The sequence below is a fragment of the Molothrus ater genome, chromosome 15, assembly GCF_012460135.2.
Source record: "Molothrus ater isolate BHLD 08-10-18 breed brown headed cowbird chromosome 15, BPBGC_Mater_1.1, whole genome shotgun sequence".
Classification (NCBI taxonomy): domain Eukaryota; kingdom Metazoa; phylum Chordata; class Aves; order Passeriformes; family Icteridae; genus Molothrus; species Molothrus ater.
Window position 1 is genome coordinate 18350791 of NC_050492.2, and position 17372 is coordinate 18368162.

Here is a 17372-nt window from a genome sequence, read left to right on the forward strand (position 1 = left end):
GATCTTGCCGCACTCGTACGCCCTCATTTTGTTCTTTTAAGGCTTGGTACTTGCAACAAGGTATAAAGTTGTATGTCACAGGGATGTTTATCAAAAAAGCACATAAAGGTGCATTGCATGTGAATGCTTAAAAAATATGTGGCTGCTGTAACTTACAGAGTGTTCAAGCTCTCTCAGCTGCCAGTAAACTCTACAGACATGTCAGGAAAGATTGGAAAACTCCTGTACTCCCTGCTAATGAACAGACCTGTCCCATTGCAGTGGGAGAGGAAATCCAGTCACTGCAGCCAGCATCAAGCCAGAAATCAGGTTTGCTGTTCTGTTCATAGCTCGTATCCAAAAAAACCTCTGAAGAACCTGAGTGGAAACTATACCTTGATTTTACATGGAATCTTTTTGTTAGAAATACCAGAATGGTATGATTTTTTCTCAAATGAAAGACTTGTGTAACTGCTTAAATCAAAAGGTGAATTCTGTGAATTTCTTCCACAGTTTTTACCCCTCCACATGACCTCATCAGTCAAAAGTGCTTTTTGGTTTTATCTAGCCAAGTCAGTATGTCCATTTATTTTGGATATTGGTCTCACTGCAATTAGTCACCCCCGAAGCTACAAAATACATGCTGAATGACACAGAAAACACGAGCCAGATCTTTGGGTCTGCTGGTCTGTTCCTGCCCTTCCTGCACTGGGCAGCAGTCCTGCTCTGAGGTGCAAGGTTGTGTGTTGCTGGTTTCTCTAGTGAGCTCCATTGCAATGTGCTTTTCCCTGACAGTCAGGCTTGTCCTCAGAGCAGAGAACCTCCAGTGAGACATTTGCAAGCTGTAAATGATGAACTTTTGCTTCCTGCCTTCTGCAGGATGCGTCAGCAGGACATTGCCAAGGTCTGGCAGGACTGACCCACAGCAGAACTGTACCAGAGGCTTCGAGTGTGGGAGCAGAGCCCAGAGGAGTGGAGAGTGCTGAGCCTGGGCTGAGCACGCCATGGGGGCAAGCACCTCCAGCAGGTCACCCCCCTTTGATGGGAATGAGGATGGTAAGAACTTTTCCTGTTGCTGTCTGGGGCTGCAGAGTTCTCCAGTGCAGGACTGACTGTGGGGGTGCCAGCCAGCTCCTGTGCTGAGGCTGCACACTCCTGGGTGCCCCAGGTGAGCAGAGGGCTGTGGAGGTCAGCAGCAGCAGCAGCAGCAGCGTGCCCCTGGTCCCTGCAGAGCTGTGCTCCCGTGTTGGGGTCCCTTTTGCCTCCCCTCCCAGCAGCTCTGAAAGTAAAACTGTCAGCAGAGGTTTGGTGTTGAGGAGTCCCTGGGACACTGCCAGGCACCTCGAGGGCAGGGACAAAATGCTGCTGCTCTGGGGCCTGGAGAGGTCTGTTCTGGGGTCCCAGTGCAGGGAGCAGTGGTAGAAGTGTGGTGGGAAGGTGGCTGGAGCGATGGATGTTCCCATGGGTGCTACTGTGGCTGCCCAGCTGGGCAGGACTGCCTGCAGGCACTGGGAGGCCAAGCCTGCAAGTTGGGTTGGCTGGAAAAGGAGCTGGAAAACTACTGCTGGGAGCAGTATTGGAGGCCAGGCTCCCCGTGCTGCCAAGATTACAGAGACAGTCATTAAAAGATTGCTCCATAAATATATTTGCTGTTGCATGAGTCAGCTTGCTGACTGCCATATGGGCTTTCACCTAGGTACAACAACAAAATGCATATGTGGATAAATACAAATACATAGTAATAAACGTAAAGCATACAAAGAGCTGGGTAACCCTCAATGCTTCCAATGTGCCCTGTAGTGCCACTGCCTGTCTGCAGCTGCTCAGCAAAACCAGCTTCAGTTTCCAAATGATTAATGCAACTGCTTACAGTTTTTCTTTGGTTTTCATATTTTTTTCCATTTCTGTAGTTCAAAAGAAATCTGTGCTGTGAAGTTTTCCTGAAGATTTTGTTCCTGCTGCATCTAAATGCTCATTATTGGCATTTCTCATAAGCAACCACTTATGCTTGCTTGGGTTAATGAGCAGTTGTGTTCCTAACCACCTTCCTCAGGGTGGTGTGCTCTGGCTGTGGGATTTTCCTGGCTGGTCTCTGCTGGGTCTGTCTCTGGGTTCAGTGTTCATACAGCACCAGCTTCTGTGACTGAGAAACGCAGTGCCAGGAAAGGCCCTGTCCTGACCATGTCGGTGGTTTGCTGTCAGTTTGTTGGGTTCAGTGAGCTCAGGGCCACTCTTGCATGCTGACACAGTGTGCAGACCAGTGCAGTTCTGTTTCCATGGCCCTGCACAAATTTAAAAAGTGGTACTGCATTTTTTCTTAATAAGTCATGTTTTAATATACTGAGGGGAGAGAAACCCAGCTGAAACAGAGATGCCCCCTAGGGAATTTTCCATTATCCTGCAAATTGGTAACCAGAGGCTATCTCACCTTAGATGTCACAATCTTGTCCTCATTCTGATTTCAATTAAAATTGTAATTAATTAAGAGCTTCTAGGTACAGTAGGAAACAGCACACTGCTCCATGGCACGGGCAGGTTCCTCCCCTGGGCAGCAGGTGGTGGGCACCAATCCCATCTCTGCAGCTGTGGCACAGGGAGACTTTTCCTTTGGGACCCACGAGTTGTGTAGGTGCTCCAGTGACAGTCCTAACAATTCTTGCATATTTTCCCAAATTGCTGTTGCTATAATTTCACTATTTTCTGTAGCACCACAATTTCTGTTTGAACTTCTTGAAGGGCACTGTTTACCTTCAGCTGAAGTAGGGTTACAGGATTATTTTTCTCTCAGCATTTCCTCTGAGCAGACAGGTGTGGATAATAAGCAAGTGAAATGAAAATATAATAACCAGACAGAAGATTCAAGGCTATGAGGTGATCTGATTCCCAGTGTAGTCAAGATGAGACCATTCAAGAAGCCAGATTTTGTTTGTGCTGCTCCTGGGCAGAAGGGCGTGGGAAGTGTCCTGGGGGATGGCAGCCAGATGTTCCCCCAGCTGGCCGAGTTTGCTGCAAGATAAAGAAGAAATAGGTAAAGGTGAGGACAGTGGTGGGTTGAGAAGGATGCTCATCAGTCTGTGGGCCTTTGCCAGTGTCCTCTCCAGCCCACCCGCAGCTGTTGTGGTTAAATCACCCTTGGCCAAGCAGAGCATCAGCTGTGTCATTGTTCCTCTCCCTGGTGGGGAGGGACTGGCATGGTTGTTCCCAGTCGTGTGGCCGAGTTTTCCTGAAGCTGCAGAGCAGAGGAGGGGAGAGGGAGGGAGGGAATATAATAAAAATTGGGGAAATAACCGCGAGAAAAGGGAGATGAGTTGTAACAGACCATGTGGTGCTGTGCTGGCTGTGCTGGGGTGAGCAGCAGGGATGAGGGAACCTGAGCCTCCAAGCATTGACTTTGCCTGGCAGATGAGCCTGGGGACCTCAGCAGTGTTGACTGCTCTTTGCTAAAGATGTTTTTTCTGGCTGGTTAGGTCAGTATTTTTTATCTAAACATTGTTCATAAACCTTGGTTTAGAAATATGACCCCTGTTTACAAAACAGTGTTTCATGATTATACACCAGTTGCTTCTTTATGGCAGTTGTATTATCCTTCTTTGCATCTCTTAAACCAGTTCATCTGAGCTGGTGAATTTTGATCTGAGCATGTGAGTTTTGTCCCTGAAGGGCAAAAGCTCATAGGGATAAAAAGTAGAAATAACATAATTTCATCAAATGCTTGCTCAGCCATTTAATATTGAAATGTTGCTCTTTCTTGCAGTTACCTTCGACCATTTTGAGATTTTGCGAGCTATTGGGAAGGGCAGCTTTGGAAAAGTGAGTGTTTTGGAAATTAATCACCATGTGGGCAGCTGGAGATGTAACTGGGTGGAAATAGATGAGTTGGAGACTCACATGAGAGTACAGAACCAAAGCCCATGCACTATCAGTGAGCCTTTACCTTCAATTCCTGGTAATCAGAAAGGAATCAGAGCCTGAATACTTTTCCATTCTGTAGCCACAAACCAAAGCCCAGTGCCCCTTAAACAAAGCCCAAGATTACCTGTGAACTGAGTAACACTTCTCAGGAAAGTGAGGATCAGGTGCTGGTCCCAGTGTTTGACCAGTAGCTCTGTGGTGGAGGGGGCTCTTCCCAGCAGTATCAGTGTGGGAGGAATGGACATGATGGTTAGTGAATGGCATTAAATAAAATGTTGACTTCTCTGTGATTCCCTGTCTCCCATGTTGTTCATGATAAATTCCTTCCTCTTATCTTCCCCCAAAAATTTCTCTTTGGGTGAAATTCCCAAGAAATTCCCAGGCAGTGTCAGTGTTGCAGCATTGGTGGATGCAGTTGTGCCCTGGCAGTGTCAGCACTGCCAGAGCTGCTGGGAAACACTCATGTCACTGGGTCTTACCTGCCCAAATTTGCTGACAAATCATCTCTGTTTTATCCCCTGACTGCTCTCCTAGGTCTGTGTGGTGCAGAAGACTGACACCAAGAAAATGTACGCCATGAAATACATGAACAAACAGAAGTGTGTGGAGCGAAATGAAGTGAGAAATGTTTTCAAGGAGCTGCAGATTATGCAGGGCCTGGAACACCCTTTCTTGGTTAATTTATGGTAAGAGGTGGTGCCTTGGCTCACTGGTTGAGTCAATTGCAGACACTTTTGAGATCAGACCCTCCTCATCTGCTTCAAGCCTGTCCTGGGAGCAACTGGTGTGTTCTGCTGACTGGGGCTCTTGTTTCAGGGGAATCCTGTTTGGTTAAGCAGTCATCACCCTTCTCGTCTCAGCACAAGAGAGTTTATTCATGTGTCCTTTTGCAGTGTCCCCCAGGCAGGTATTGGCTGTCACCACAACCCCACCTGTATTTAAAGGAGCTCTTTGCAATCACCAGCAACTTCTGGCAGCGTGGGATTGATGGCCAAGCAGAGCTCTTTGCTGGTTATCCCTTGACATTTCTTTCTTCTTAATTTTATGAGGACAGCAGTAACGTTCCAAGGGTGTGAGGTCACATATTGCATGATAAAGTGGCGAATATCCTGTAGTTTCAGCATTCCTCTAGGGTTGTGGGTAATTACATTTATTGGAAATTGGATTTCTTTTTAGAATAAAGTAGAAATTATCAATGCTAAACACACACACACACACACACGCAAAATAGTCTAAAAGACACTGAAGATCAAAAATCTTTGAATAATTCTTCCTTTTTAAAATCTCCTGAAACCTCAGTGCAGTTCAGTGAACTCTTGGTATTTTGCTGCTGTTGCCATTTCGAGTGGTTCTTATTGGGGTATGAATGGTAAAGGTGCAGCTGCACCTCCCATATAATATCTCCAACCTTGTCTTTCCTACTTGAACACAAAGCTCCAGGCAAAGCTCTCTCAGCAGCTGAAAGCTGACCGGTGTGTCTGTGTAGAGATCTGTACAGAGCAAGCCATCCAAGTGTCCCTGCTGCTGTTCTTGCCCTGCCAGCCCTGGCTTCAGGATGCCTTTAGCATTCCTGTGTCTTTCCTGCACTCTGGGTGATTCAAAACCTACAAGCTCTGCGTGGAGCAGTGGTCTGGCTCGTGGTGCTGGTCAGCACATCCAGCAGTGTGCTGATAAGGAAAAGTCCATGAGAAAAGGGCTCATAGCTGGTTGTCAGCCCCTCTCAGAGAGACACAGTCCATCAGATGAGATCACTCACAGAGGACCAGCAGAGACCAGCTGCACCCTGTGGTGTTGAGCACACGGGGTCCCAGGCAGATGCTGCCCTGGCACAGGGACCTCAGTGCTGGGTCTGGCCAGGGGTGCAGGTCCAGGCTCCTCTGCCTGGCTCCTGTGGTCACCTCCTGTTGGTGCTCAGAGAAGGCAGAATGCCCATCCTGAGCTGTTCATACAATCTGCTCTGACTCTGTTACGGACCTGAGACTGAATTATTGTTGTCACAAGTGTGACAATAGTGGGAAACAGAGCATGGAAAGGCTGTGAAATTTGGAGTGAAATATTCCAAGAAATTATGAGTATTCCCAGAGGTACCACATGTTCCTTTATTACCTGTCATTTTTCAATGCTGCTGTCCTTGAAGCACGCGTGTGCTGTTTTAGGTACTCGTTCCAGGATGAGGAGGATATGTTCATGGTGGTTGACCTGCTGCTTGGAGGGGACCTGCGCTACCACCTCCAACAAAACGTGCGGTTCCAAGAGGCAACTGTGAAACTCTTCATCTGTGAGCTGGTGCTGGCCCTTGACTACTTGCAGAGCAGGCACATCATCCACAGGTCAGCCAGGCCACAGGCAGGCTTGTTACTCCTTTATGTGAAACAACAAATAGAAGCTTAAGTGATAAACAACATATTCTCCTATGTGTATTTGCTTTTCTGTGAAACACAAGGCTTCCCCCAGAAAAGTATTTCAAATACAGCAGAAACCATCTGATTTGTCCCTCTGGGATAGCTGTGAAATAGCATATTTGATTGCTCACTGATCCTGCAAAAATATGTCTCTGATAGGTTTTAATTAGCTGTAACTCATTAATGTCCATCCTCATCCAGGGAGAGTAGGTGCCAGCACTCAGAACTCCTGTGTTCATGCCTGAAGATGTCTCCCTTTGCCCCCCTCTGTATTGCACCAAAATACGAGGACTGGGCCCAAACACAACTTTTTCCTGGATGAGGTAAATCCCTTTTTAGAAATGCTGAGAGTTTCTTTTTGGCTACCACAATTTCTCATGGCCAGTGAAAAAAATGCCTGAGCTCTTCCCATACCTTTGAAGACCTGCAGAATAGCAGAGGAGGCAGAGGTTTCCCTGGCTGGGAAGCAGGGATTGGCTGTGGATGGATAGACACATGGCTCTTCTGCTGCTGTCATGGGCAGCACAAAGCTCAGGGGCCCAAGAGTTTTGCCAAGTTAGCTGCTGTCAGGGAGGATAATCAGAGAGGGTCTGTCAGGGTCAGTAATTGCAGGGTTGCTGTAGGGAAACACTTTCATTTAGAAATACCACTCCAGATGAGCATTCTTGAGCAGTACAAGAATTAAGCATGGAAAGTGTAAAATTGAAGTGGTCCTGGTAGGTAGTGGGGAAGGCACACACTGGTGAGGAGCTGGTGAGGGTGAGTGCCTGTCCTGTCCTCAGTGCCCAGCTGCCATGTCCAGGCTGTGAGGGCAGAATGACCCTTGCCTGTCCCTGCACCCCAAGAGCCCAGAGCAGCTCTGCTCTGCTCTGCTCTGCTGCACTGGGGGCCAGGCCCGGGGACAGCTCCCACCCCCTCAGGGTCTCCTCTTTCACGCTGCTGCTTTCGTGCTTTACCTGCATGGATCTTTGCCCCAGTGTCAATAGGAGTGGGAGAAACTGCAGGTGGGGTTGCAGTGTGCTTTTCACACAGCTGCATGTGTTTAAGCTAAATCAAGTACAACAAAACATGTATGGCAGGCTGTAAAATTTGCAAGTTATTTAATTAACACTGTAATGCGAGTTGTTTAATTAACACTGTAACCCAGTGGGATAGTATTTGATTGATAAAGTGATTCGTCTGAGGCAATTACACTGCAACAGCTGTAATTGGGAACATCAGGAGACAGGGAAGCAATGGTTTTGTTTGGCTGAACAAAACTGTGCAGAGACACCAAACTCAGGCTGCAATTGTTTCCCACCTAGATGTAAAAGAATGAGAAATATTAATATCTTTTAGGTTAGGATATTATAGAACCAGCTTATAAAAAAGAAATATATAAATGAGCAATAACAAGAATTATCTCTGGTATTTGTTTGCATCCTGAGAATGATCTTACTGTGCTAGTGTAATTTCAGAGGCTGTATGCCAGACTGAGGGAGATCAGAAACAGACACAATAGAAATTTAAAAGTAATAACTTTGAAAAAAAAAAAGGAAACAGTTCCACTGTGCTCAGGGGGAAAATCAGCTGCTTACCTGACACTGTCCTGCTCTGCTAATGACGCCTGTCCCTATACCCACCTGTATGATGGGATGGCACCAGGAAGGGAACCAGTGCTTATAACCCACTGGAAGTTGTTGGGTAACAAGATGCCAGAAAACTGTAAGCTATTAGATGACAATTAGTTATATTGTGGGGCTTTGATTCCAGGTGGCTTGGAGAACTCAAACTGTATCCTAATGATTGAATTTTTAAAGATAAAATCCTAAACGTGTTCATTTCTTCACTTGGACCTCCTGTGCCTGGTGGGGAGCACCAGCTGGCACAGGTCACTGCACCTGCTGCCTGCCTGCTGGCTGGCACCTTTTCTCTGGGGCATCAGCTGGCCAGGTGCTCAATGGGGACTGGTGTAATGAGCTCATTAAAGCCAGGTAATGGCTTGTAAAGTCACTCAGGTGACACTGTGGCTGTATCAGAGTATCAGGTGTATGCTTTCTGCCTTCAGTTGAAGTGTTTCCCTACAGCATTGCTATAGGTATTATTTTTTGGGGTCCTTTCACTTAGGAATAAAACCTGTGGGTAACCTATTTGTATCTAGAACAATGATGTTAAAATACTTTAATTTGTCCTGGGGACCCCTTCTCATACAGTATTGAAATAGATTGAAAAGTGACAGGAGGAAAACGACAGGAAGACTCTCTAAGTGAGCTGTGGGTGCACTTAGCTGAGTGCTGCTCACCCAGACCCCTGCAGCCTGGCAGCACAGCCACTGCTGCTGCTGCTGCTGCTTCCTTGGTCACCCTCTTACACCCGAACCAAGGGGGAGCATCAGCTCTGGAAGCCCCAGGCTCTGAGGGTGCAGTGTCCCTGCCAGTGTCCCTGCCAGTGTCCCAGAGCTGCTTTCCTGGGGTGCCAGCAGCCCTGCTTCCTGTCACTTCTCCAGGCTAATGGCTCTCTCTCCTTCTCTGCTTTGTTTCTCAGAGATATCAAGCCCGACAACATTTTACTGGATGAGCACGGTAAGTGCCAGGTGCTCTGTGGTCATGCCAATATTTAGCAGCAGTCAGGAGCCTGTATATATCTTTACATAAATGTACAGCAGGAGACAAGCTGCACTCTCGGTGCTTGCTGCTGCCATCCTTTTGTGTTGGGCTCTCCTGCTCTGCCCAGCTGGGAGCAGGATCTTCCCATCCTTTTGTGCTCACTTGCTGTCTCTTGCCTTTTGAGCAACAGTGTCTTGTACCTTCAGGGCACTGGGCAGCCTGTGATGCTGTGGTGTTTCTGGGGTTGCCTTGGTGTTTTAGCCAACACCTTCTTTGGCTCACTGACTTGATGGGGTCCCTACAAGACACCTGCAGGGACCTTATGTTTGGTGCTGCTTGGGATCAGGAGCCGAGCACACCTGATTTTAACATTTTCTTGGTTCTTGTTTAAAACTTATTCAAAATGCATCATTTGAAGGGCAATGCTTGTGTCACTGCAGGGTTTGTGCACAAACAGAATTAATTATGGTGCAATGGATAAGCCTTGGTCACATATTTAATTTTTCCTTGAGCATTTGGCATGGGGAGGGAGCTCTGAAGAGGATTAGGGGCTAGGTATGTTATAAATGTTGCTATTGGTTTTTCTATAGTTTTTCATAGGCAAAACTCTTGACTATATTCTTGCATGGCTCTTCAGTCACATTTTTTCCCAGCAAAGATCTCACAGTGAAGAGCTGTCTGATATTTTTTATTTTGTAAAGAGAAACATTTTGTTAGGTCATATTTTTTTAAAATCCAAGTAACTGTATTGTTGTGAGAAATCTTCATTAGTAGCTAGAGCGAGGTGCTTGAAAAGTCAGTGCAGGGAGGAGGCATACCTGCATTTGTTATGACTTCAGAGGCTGTAGCAGAGATGCTGCAGCTCCCGAGGGAGGCCCTGCCTGGGTGTGTGTGACCAAGGTTGCCTGGCAGCACCGAGCCCAGACTCGATCCGTTTGCATATGACCTCCAATTTCAGAGCACGGGTTGATTATTTATTTAGGAGCTGGCAGCAAAGTGGCTTTGCCTCCCGGTGCTGGAGCCCCTGTCCCGCCCTGCTCCGTCTTTCTCCGGCTGTTGCTCCCTGCACGGACTCTGCAGAGCCCTGTCCTCCCTGCCATGTCGAGGGCCTGGCACTGCCCATCCCATGTGGGGCTGCTTTTGGTCAGTCCTCACTGCTGGGTGCTTTGGGGACCCATCACCATTGTCCCAGAGCTCTGTGCTGCTCAGACTGGGATGACACAGCTTCCTGAGAGGAGCTGGGATCACCATGGCCATGGGAATGTGGATCAGCACTCCCTGAAGAGGGAAAAAAAAGAGGAAAAGGCTCTGTTAGTCGCTACAGCTGCATTCAGCACAGGAAGACACAACCTACTAACTTTTATAATGATGCTACAATTTGGGATGAATTTTGAGTCTATTCTCTGCTCACTGTGATTTTTTTAAACTCTCTCTTGCAGAGGTTTCAGAGTGGTTTTTCTGGGTATATACCCTTGGCTCCAGTGTCCTTTTGACTGTGACTTGTAGTATTCTTTTTCTTCATCCATGACAGCAAAGGTTTGTCTTCCAACAAACTTGGAAAAGCTAAGAAAGCTTTGGACACACACAGAGTTCATTTTTTTTTCCCAGACTGATCCTGAAATATAGGAAGACTCAAAACAATCACTGCTAAATTACTTTTTGGAGAACTCTTGTATTTTCTAGTTCCCCAAAGGGAAAATAAGGGGATATTTGAAACAAGAGACATCTGCAAGCAGCCTGCAAGCTGAAATATTTTCTATCAGTTCTCCCACCAGATTTTTTTACCTGGAAACTCCTTTCCATTGAGTATTTTACTTTATGTTTCTGATTCAGAGCTATTTCTTGTGTGAAATTAAAGCCAAGCCTGTTACACGTTGGCCTCTGTCTTTCAGGACACGTGCACATCACTGATTTCAATATTGCCACCATGCTGACCAAGGACAGCCCTGTCACCACCATCGCTGGCACCAAGCCCTACATGGGTGAGAACCAATGGCAGTTCCATGTTCTAGAATCTCCATTTTGTGGGCTTGGGGGGAGTGCTGTGGTGGGACACAGGTGAAGACAGTTTTGGTCAGAGCTGGGACTCTTTTCTTCCCGATCCACATCAGAACACACAGAGTCTGAAGTGAGGAGCACCCTGGGGAGGGGATGCAGGGTGGGGACAGGAGTCCCTCCCCAGAAATGCCTCAGTGCAGCTGGGGAACGTGTGCCCTACTTCACAGGGGGGTGAAGAGACGCTTAGGCCACCTTGTGCCTAGGTTGAGTGAATGTGCTTATTCTGGAGCACATTTACTGTGAATGGTAGGCAGCTCCTGTGTCAGTAAGAGGAATTTGCTCTTTCTGGGCTTTGGGGCAGAGAAGCACAGAGAGTTCCATGTGGAGAGGGCTGTGGGCAGCCGGGTGGCCCTGGTGCAGGAGCATGGCAGCACGGGAAGGGCAGGGGTCAGGGGTTCTCTGTTGCTCATTTCCAGTGGGGACTGCAGCAAGGCAATTTTTCCCCCCTGTATTTCACAGCACCTGAAATGTTTAGCTCCACAAAACCCACCAGCTACTCCTTTGCCGTGGACTGGTGGTCACTGGGAGTCACTGCCTACGAGCTGCTCAGAACTCGGGTATGTGTGTGGCTCATGGCCTGGCTTGCTCTGCCCTTGGACACGCTGTTGGGAGGGTTAATGCTTTACAGCAGAGATGAGATGGCCAAGCTGAATTCAAGGCTTTAGGACTTATTACAGCAGAGGAAGCAGAGATCACATCTTCACCAGGGTTCTCGTGATCATGGCTAAGAGCTCAGAGAAGCTGCTGCAATACAGAGCAGCATCTTGTGGCAGTTCCCTGTGCAGCTGAGGCCCTCTGGGTTGATTTAAGGGGCCAAGGCAAACAAGCAACAGCTCCTGAAGTTTGGGGTGCAATATCCTTTACTTGGAGCTTCTATTCTCCAAGGAAAAATAAAACTTGAAAAAAAACTTGCTGCTGTTGTAACAAGACTGAGCAGTTGGAGCAAATGATGGGAAAAGCCCAATCCCTGCCTGTGCCGTCAGGGCTCTGCTGCTGACACGGGCAAGGTTGAGAGCTTTGTAGGTAGACAAATACATGAGTGTTTTGAAAGTGTTGTGAAAAAAAGTGGGACAAAAACTTTAAAATTACAGTATTCTAAACAAAAGAATGTAATTTAAAGAGAAACATTTAAGATCTTGTGAAACTTGGAAGCTTCTTTCAGTATAAGTATGCAAAACATGGTTTTTAAAACCTCTTATCAGCAGTCTTTGCAGAAGACATTTAGATGAACAGATTTTTTCATTTGAATCTGTGTGTCTCAGTTGCAAGAGATCAGTTTAGCAGACATTGAAGAGATGTGGCTGTCTGACCTGTTGGGTAACTGAAGCAATAAACATCTCAATGCAATATTTGAGTTTTCCACCTATAATGCTAAATGAATGGCAGGACTGTGAATCACATTGGGTTTTGACTTGTTTCTAAAGGCAGGAGAGGAAATGCTGTCTTGTGCTCATACCTGATGGCACAGCTGTGGCAAGATGGTGGCACCTGGATGCTGCCACCCAGGGGAAGGGAAGGGGGCCTTGAGGTCCATCTAGCATTGGCACACGTCAAGCACACTGCACCTGATCTGATCTCACTATTTATAGCTACTATTCTTTAAATGTACCTTTAATACACTCCTGCCTTCTTCCCCCCAAAATAAGGTAAAAATCTGTGAATCAAAACTTTCAAGATGGAAACACTGCCATTTTAAGTTCTCTCTCCAGATAAATTGGCAGAATTGTAGATGGAAAATAAACAGGGAGGTGACCTCACCTGCACTCTACACTGCATGTGTCCCCGTGTCACTCACTGGCTGTGCACTGCATGTGGAGGGGTCCCTGGTGCTCCAGTGGGCCATGTACTCCTCTGCAGTGGCTCACCTGTCCCAGTGACATGACAGTAGCCACAGGGCAAAAGGGACTGTCACCCTGAGTCCTGATGCCCACCTGAGGCTGATGACCCTTCCTGGGACATCCTTTTCTGAGCTGATTTTATTGTTGGGGGATATTTGTCCTCTTTTCACTGGCATTGTCCCCAGCATGAGTGAAAAACGTTTTACAGGCAGTATCAGGAGTGGTCTAACCACAGCACTATGTGTCACAGCCTTGTAAGATAAAAACAGTGAAAAGACCAAGCAAATTCCCACTGGCTGATAACTCTGACTTCTGGGGTTTGCTCCTGCCTGTCCTGCTGTTAAATGTCCAGTTATTAGTGTAGTTCTTGCTGACATTTTGGTATTTTGACTGAGCCATGGTCACACAGGGAGAGATGTCCCACAGGAGGCTGGGGACCGGACAGTGAGAATGTATGAAGCTTCTGTGCTCTAACCAGATTTCTCAAGAAGTCTGAAAAGCAGATAAATGCATGCTTGTCTTGTGGTGTTTTCCACAGCGGCCATACCACATTCGGTCCAACACTTCCCCAAGTGAAATCGCTCGCGTGTTCAAGACAGCTGCGGTGGCGTTCCCGGCGGCGTGGAGCCCGGGCATGGTGGGGCTGATCAGGAAGGTGAGGGGGCTGGCAGGGCCAGTGCTCCTGCCACTCTCAGCCCTGCACGGTGGGGAGCGCTTGCAAATGGCCAGGGCCAGGTCCCTCCAGAGCCCACTGTGGGACACATGTCAGCTGCATGAAGGCAATGGCAGCGAGCTGCGCTGGTCCCGGGCGGGCAGCTGCTGCTGCAGCCTTGGCTCTGGAATTAACGGACTTAGAAGCAGATATTGAGACATGTGTCAATAAATTTAGTCCAAGAATCACATTTTTTTAATCCTCAAGAAACATTTTTTCCAGTAATGGAAATATTTGCAAGTGCTGACACTGTTGTAATCTTTTGATGCCATGTGGTTTATGCACCACTGCAACTGTTTTTCAATAACGCTGTTACAAAAATTGCTTCAAAATCATTACTGGAATAATTTTGAAGCTGAAATCCCATTTGAAATGAAGCCATAGCTTCAATAAACAAGACTTGGGCTTAACAGTGGCAGCAAAGCTGAGCACTTACACCCTGCATAGCAGCACTGGCAGCAAATTTTAAGGAAGTATGTAAATAGTTTTTTAATCTCAAATAAGTGTGGGCAATGAAGTAGTACTTCATGTAGCTTTCAACTGGTTTTTGTTCCAAATAATACATATATATGTATTCTGTAATTTCTAATGAAATAGATTATCAAACATTTTAACAAACAGAGGCTGTCAAGGAAGAAAATTGCAGAATATCTCCATTTGCTGAAAATTCAATGAAGCCAGTATTTCATTAAGCCTAACAGTAATACAGGAATACTTGCTGCAGATGTCCTGTGTGTTCCTATGCTGACAGTGTGTTTCCTGCTGATTTTCCAGCAGGAGAACCTGAACCACAGCAGGCCGCAAGTCATGGAGGCTCCCTTGTGAATAAATAATACAATGTCGCAATTATTTAAATGTCCCAGTGCTCCTTTGCATCTGCTTTAGCAGCCATATGCATTATATACATGGCGCCAGCTGTGGCTCCTTCCTGGCTCTGCCGTGCCCTGTGGATTTCTGTGTCTGTGCTGCGGAGCTGCAGCGCTGGGCTGAGCTGGAGCCCAGGGCTCTGCAGAGGGAGCTGGGCTCTGGGGACAGTGCTTGTGCCTGGCTGCACACCAGGGCAGGGCTGTGCAGGTCACCCTGCCTGTAAATTCCCCAAAGCGTTTGGATCATCTGGTTTTCCTGCTGAGTTTTAGGAGCACAAGGTATCAGGAGTTTATGTAATGTATAATCCTTGAACAGAGACCACCTCAACCCTTCCACACAAGTAATCCCTACAGCAATGTTAAAAAATTATGAAAATGAGCAGTGTGAAGGCATACTTTCACACTGGAATAAGAATATTACTTTAGTAGAGTGAGAAAAGAGGATGTTTTACTGATCCAGTACTGAAAGCAGAGCACAAACACCTGAGTGGAACTTCCCATTCCAAACAAACGCTTATTTTTAACATTGGACAATTTGTTTAATGCCACTGTACTGCCTCATTGCCTGCTCCTACAGTGGGGATAAAAGTAATTTGTAAAAATGGGAATAAGCAGAGGCAGAGCTTGTGAGCCTGTCGCATGCCCTGGTGAAGGGACTCTGAGCCAGAGCAGGAGAGGCACTGCTCCAAACGCCAGCCTCGATGCAGTGTCTCTGGCACCACATGTCCTCAGCCGTGCTCCACAGAATGTGTGCCCTGTGGGATGGTCTCATCTCTCCCCTTTAACTCTTGCTGCAGTTGCTCGAGCTGAACCCCGAGAAACGCTTTTCTCAGCTGAAGGACATCCAGTCCTTCCCGTACCTGTCTGATGTGAACTGGGATGCTGTTCTCCAGAAAAGAATACTGCCAGAATTCATTCCCATGGTAAGGCAATTGAGTGTAAAGGCTCCTCACACCCAGCACTGGGACATTCTGACAAATTTCCACTGAAGCATCAGGTGTCCCAAGGAGAAAAGAGAGACCCAGGCAGAGCTGTCTCTTCCGTGAGTGTGTCGCAAAGAGTAATGGAGGGAGACTATAGTGTGGGTGCCCCAAAATGACATGCCCTGTTTGTAATGTTCCCAGAATTTCTGGGTGCAGAACTGGTGTTACAGCCCACTGGGCTGTGCATCTGTGTGGGAGGGATCGTGCCTGTGAGCCCTCTCGTGCTGACCCATGCTCTGAGCAATGCTGCTCCCCATATCCAAAATCCTAGTGCACCAGGATGGACTCAGCAGCAGCCTGGAGATCACCCACCATCTTATGGGAATTGTTTTCTCCTGCAATGCTTCCCCAACAAGCTCAATGTTAACAGTAAATAGCACATGCACTAGAGTTGTATTTATGGGCCTTTTTAAATTGAATTAAAACAGCACATAAGTAACATAACCCTTATAAAGAATAGTCCAACTACTCCAACTGGTTTTCAGCAGAAGTTGAGCTAAACTATGTATATTTGTTAATTGTAAATCTGCCCTTGTTGCTGGGTTTCTCTGTGGTGGGTATGATTCTCTATTGCTTGAAGACCAGTTCCACTGGGCTGTTGTGCTACTCTCAAAAAGGCACAACCCAGCCAGGACACTGTCCTCATCCTCATTGCCACTCCAAAGCAGGCAAAGGGCAGAGTAGAAGCAGGAGCACAAAAGGAGCCACTGTGACACCTTGAATATCATCCATATCTGAAAGGACTGATAAAGTATATCAGAAGGATAGCCAGTGCTCTTGGCTGCATGTGCAATTATAATTAGTGCATTTTTTTTACAAAATTCAGCTCCCACATGCAGTCCAGTTTATAAGAGACTCCTTAAGACAGGCTCTGATCGCTTAAGGCCGCTTCTCTCTCCCCTTCAGAAAGGCAGACTGAACTGTGACCCAGCCTTTGAACTGGAAGAAATGATCCTGGAATCCAAACCTCTTCACAAAAAAAAAAAACGCTTGGCTAAGAAGGAGAAAGACACAAGCAAAAACAATTCATCCCAGGTGAGAGCAAACAGGTACAAACGTGGTAGGCCTTTCATTTTTCAATGACTGCCCTCTAGCAAGACCACAGTAAACTGAACAGAATATTTTTTTCCATTGTGACCAACTTTATTCCTAAAACTCTCTCCATCTTCTCTGTGGTAAAGGGCAGAATCTGTATGCACTGCTTTACTGCAAGAGGAGAGCCTTAATGCCATTCTTCCCACTGCAGGGCTAAAAATGCTCTGTGCCTAAACATATTGCCATGTGTCATTGAAATTGTCCTTGCAATGTTCTTCTGTGTAAACTGTGAATTTATCCCCTATATCTTTTATTTTTCCAATATGAAAGGCCAGCCACCTCCAGAAGCACCTGGAAATACTCCAGAGAGACTTCATTGTTTTCAACAGAGAAAAGTAAGTTTTGATCCAGAGGCAGCAGAAGAGGCACTGGCCCTTGCCAAAGCCTTTGACAGTTTTTGGGGACCCAGGGCAGGGCCGGGGGGGGCTGTGTTGGAGGAGCTTGGGGCACTCAGGGCTGGAGGAGCTGTGCAGTGAGTGGCAGCTCATGCCAGGCAGTGGGGAGCTCCAAGGCAGCTGTACTTCTATGGGGTCTTGGCACTGCCTGGGCTTTTCCTCACAGTTCAATCATCCTTTTCTATCCCCAAGGGTAAGACCCCACCACGACAGCATCCAAGAGACCATGACAAAAAGTGGAGGCCCACACAGGGAGGACAATCAGAACATCAACCTCTGAGAGCAGCTCAGCCCCTGCAGGGGACCTCCTCATGGCACTGGGGCTCACCCACCCATCCACCTTCACAATGTCAGGCCGTGGACTTGTCCTCTGCTGCTGGGACCCTGCCAGCAGCCCAGGGCACAGAGGAGAGCCGGGGCACCACTCCCTCAGCTCATCCCCACAGCCCAAGGTCCTGAGCATGGGGGGAGAGGCTGTGGGGGTTGCCTTGCAATTGGCCACAGTTGGTTAGACTCAGATCCCATCGTGTTGCCTTTCCTGAGGCCA

The 17372-nt window shown here is 47.3% G+C and overlaps 1 protein-coding gene across 1 annotated transcript; it reads left to right on the plus strand.

Annotated features, from left to right (window-relative positions):
• Window positions 1-943: 943 nt before the first annotated feature.
• On the plus strand, window positions 944-17116 carry STK32A (serine/threonine kinase 32A). Its single transcript, XM_036391593.1, has 12 exons — window positions 944-1035; window positions 3734-3789; window positions 4426-4577; window positions 6048-6221; window positions 8817-8854; window positions 10771-10860; window positions 11396-11493; window positions 13313-13429; window positions 15150-15275; window positions 16242-16370; window positions 16701-16765; window positions 17018-17116. The coding sequence occupies exons 1-12, from the start codon at window positions 984-986 to the stop codon at window positions 17103-17105; spliced, it is 1185 nt and encodes a 394-aa protein (XP_036247486.1). The 5' UTR covers window positions 944-983; the 3' UTR covers window positions 17106-17116.
• The last annotated feature ends 256 nt before the right edge of the window (window positions 17117-17372 follow it).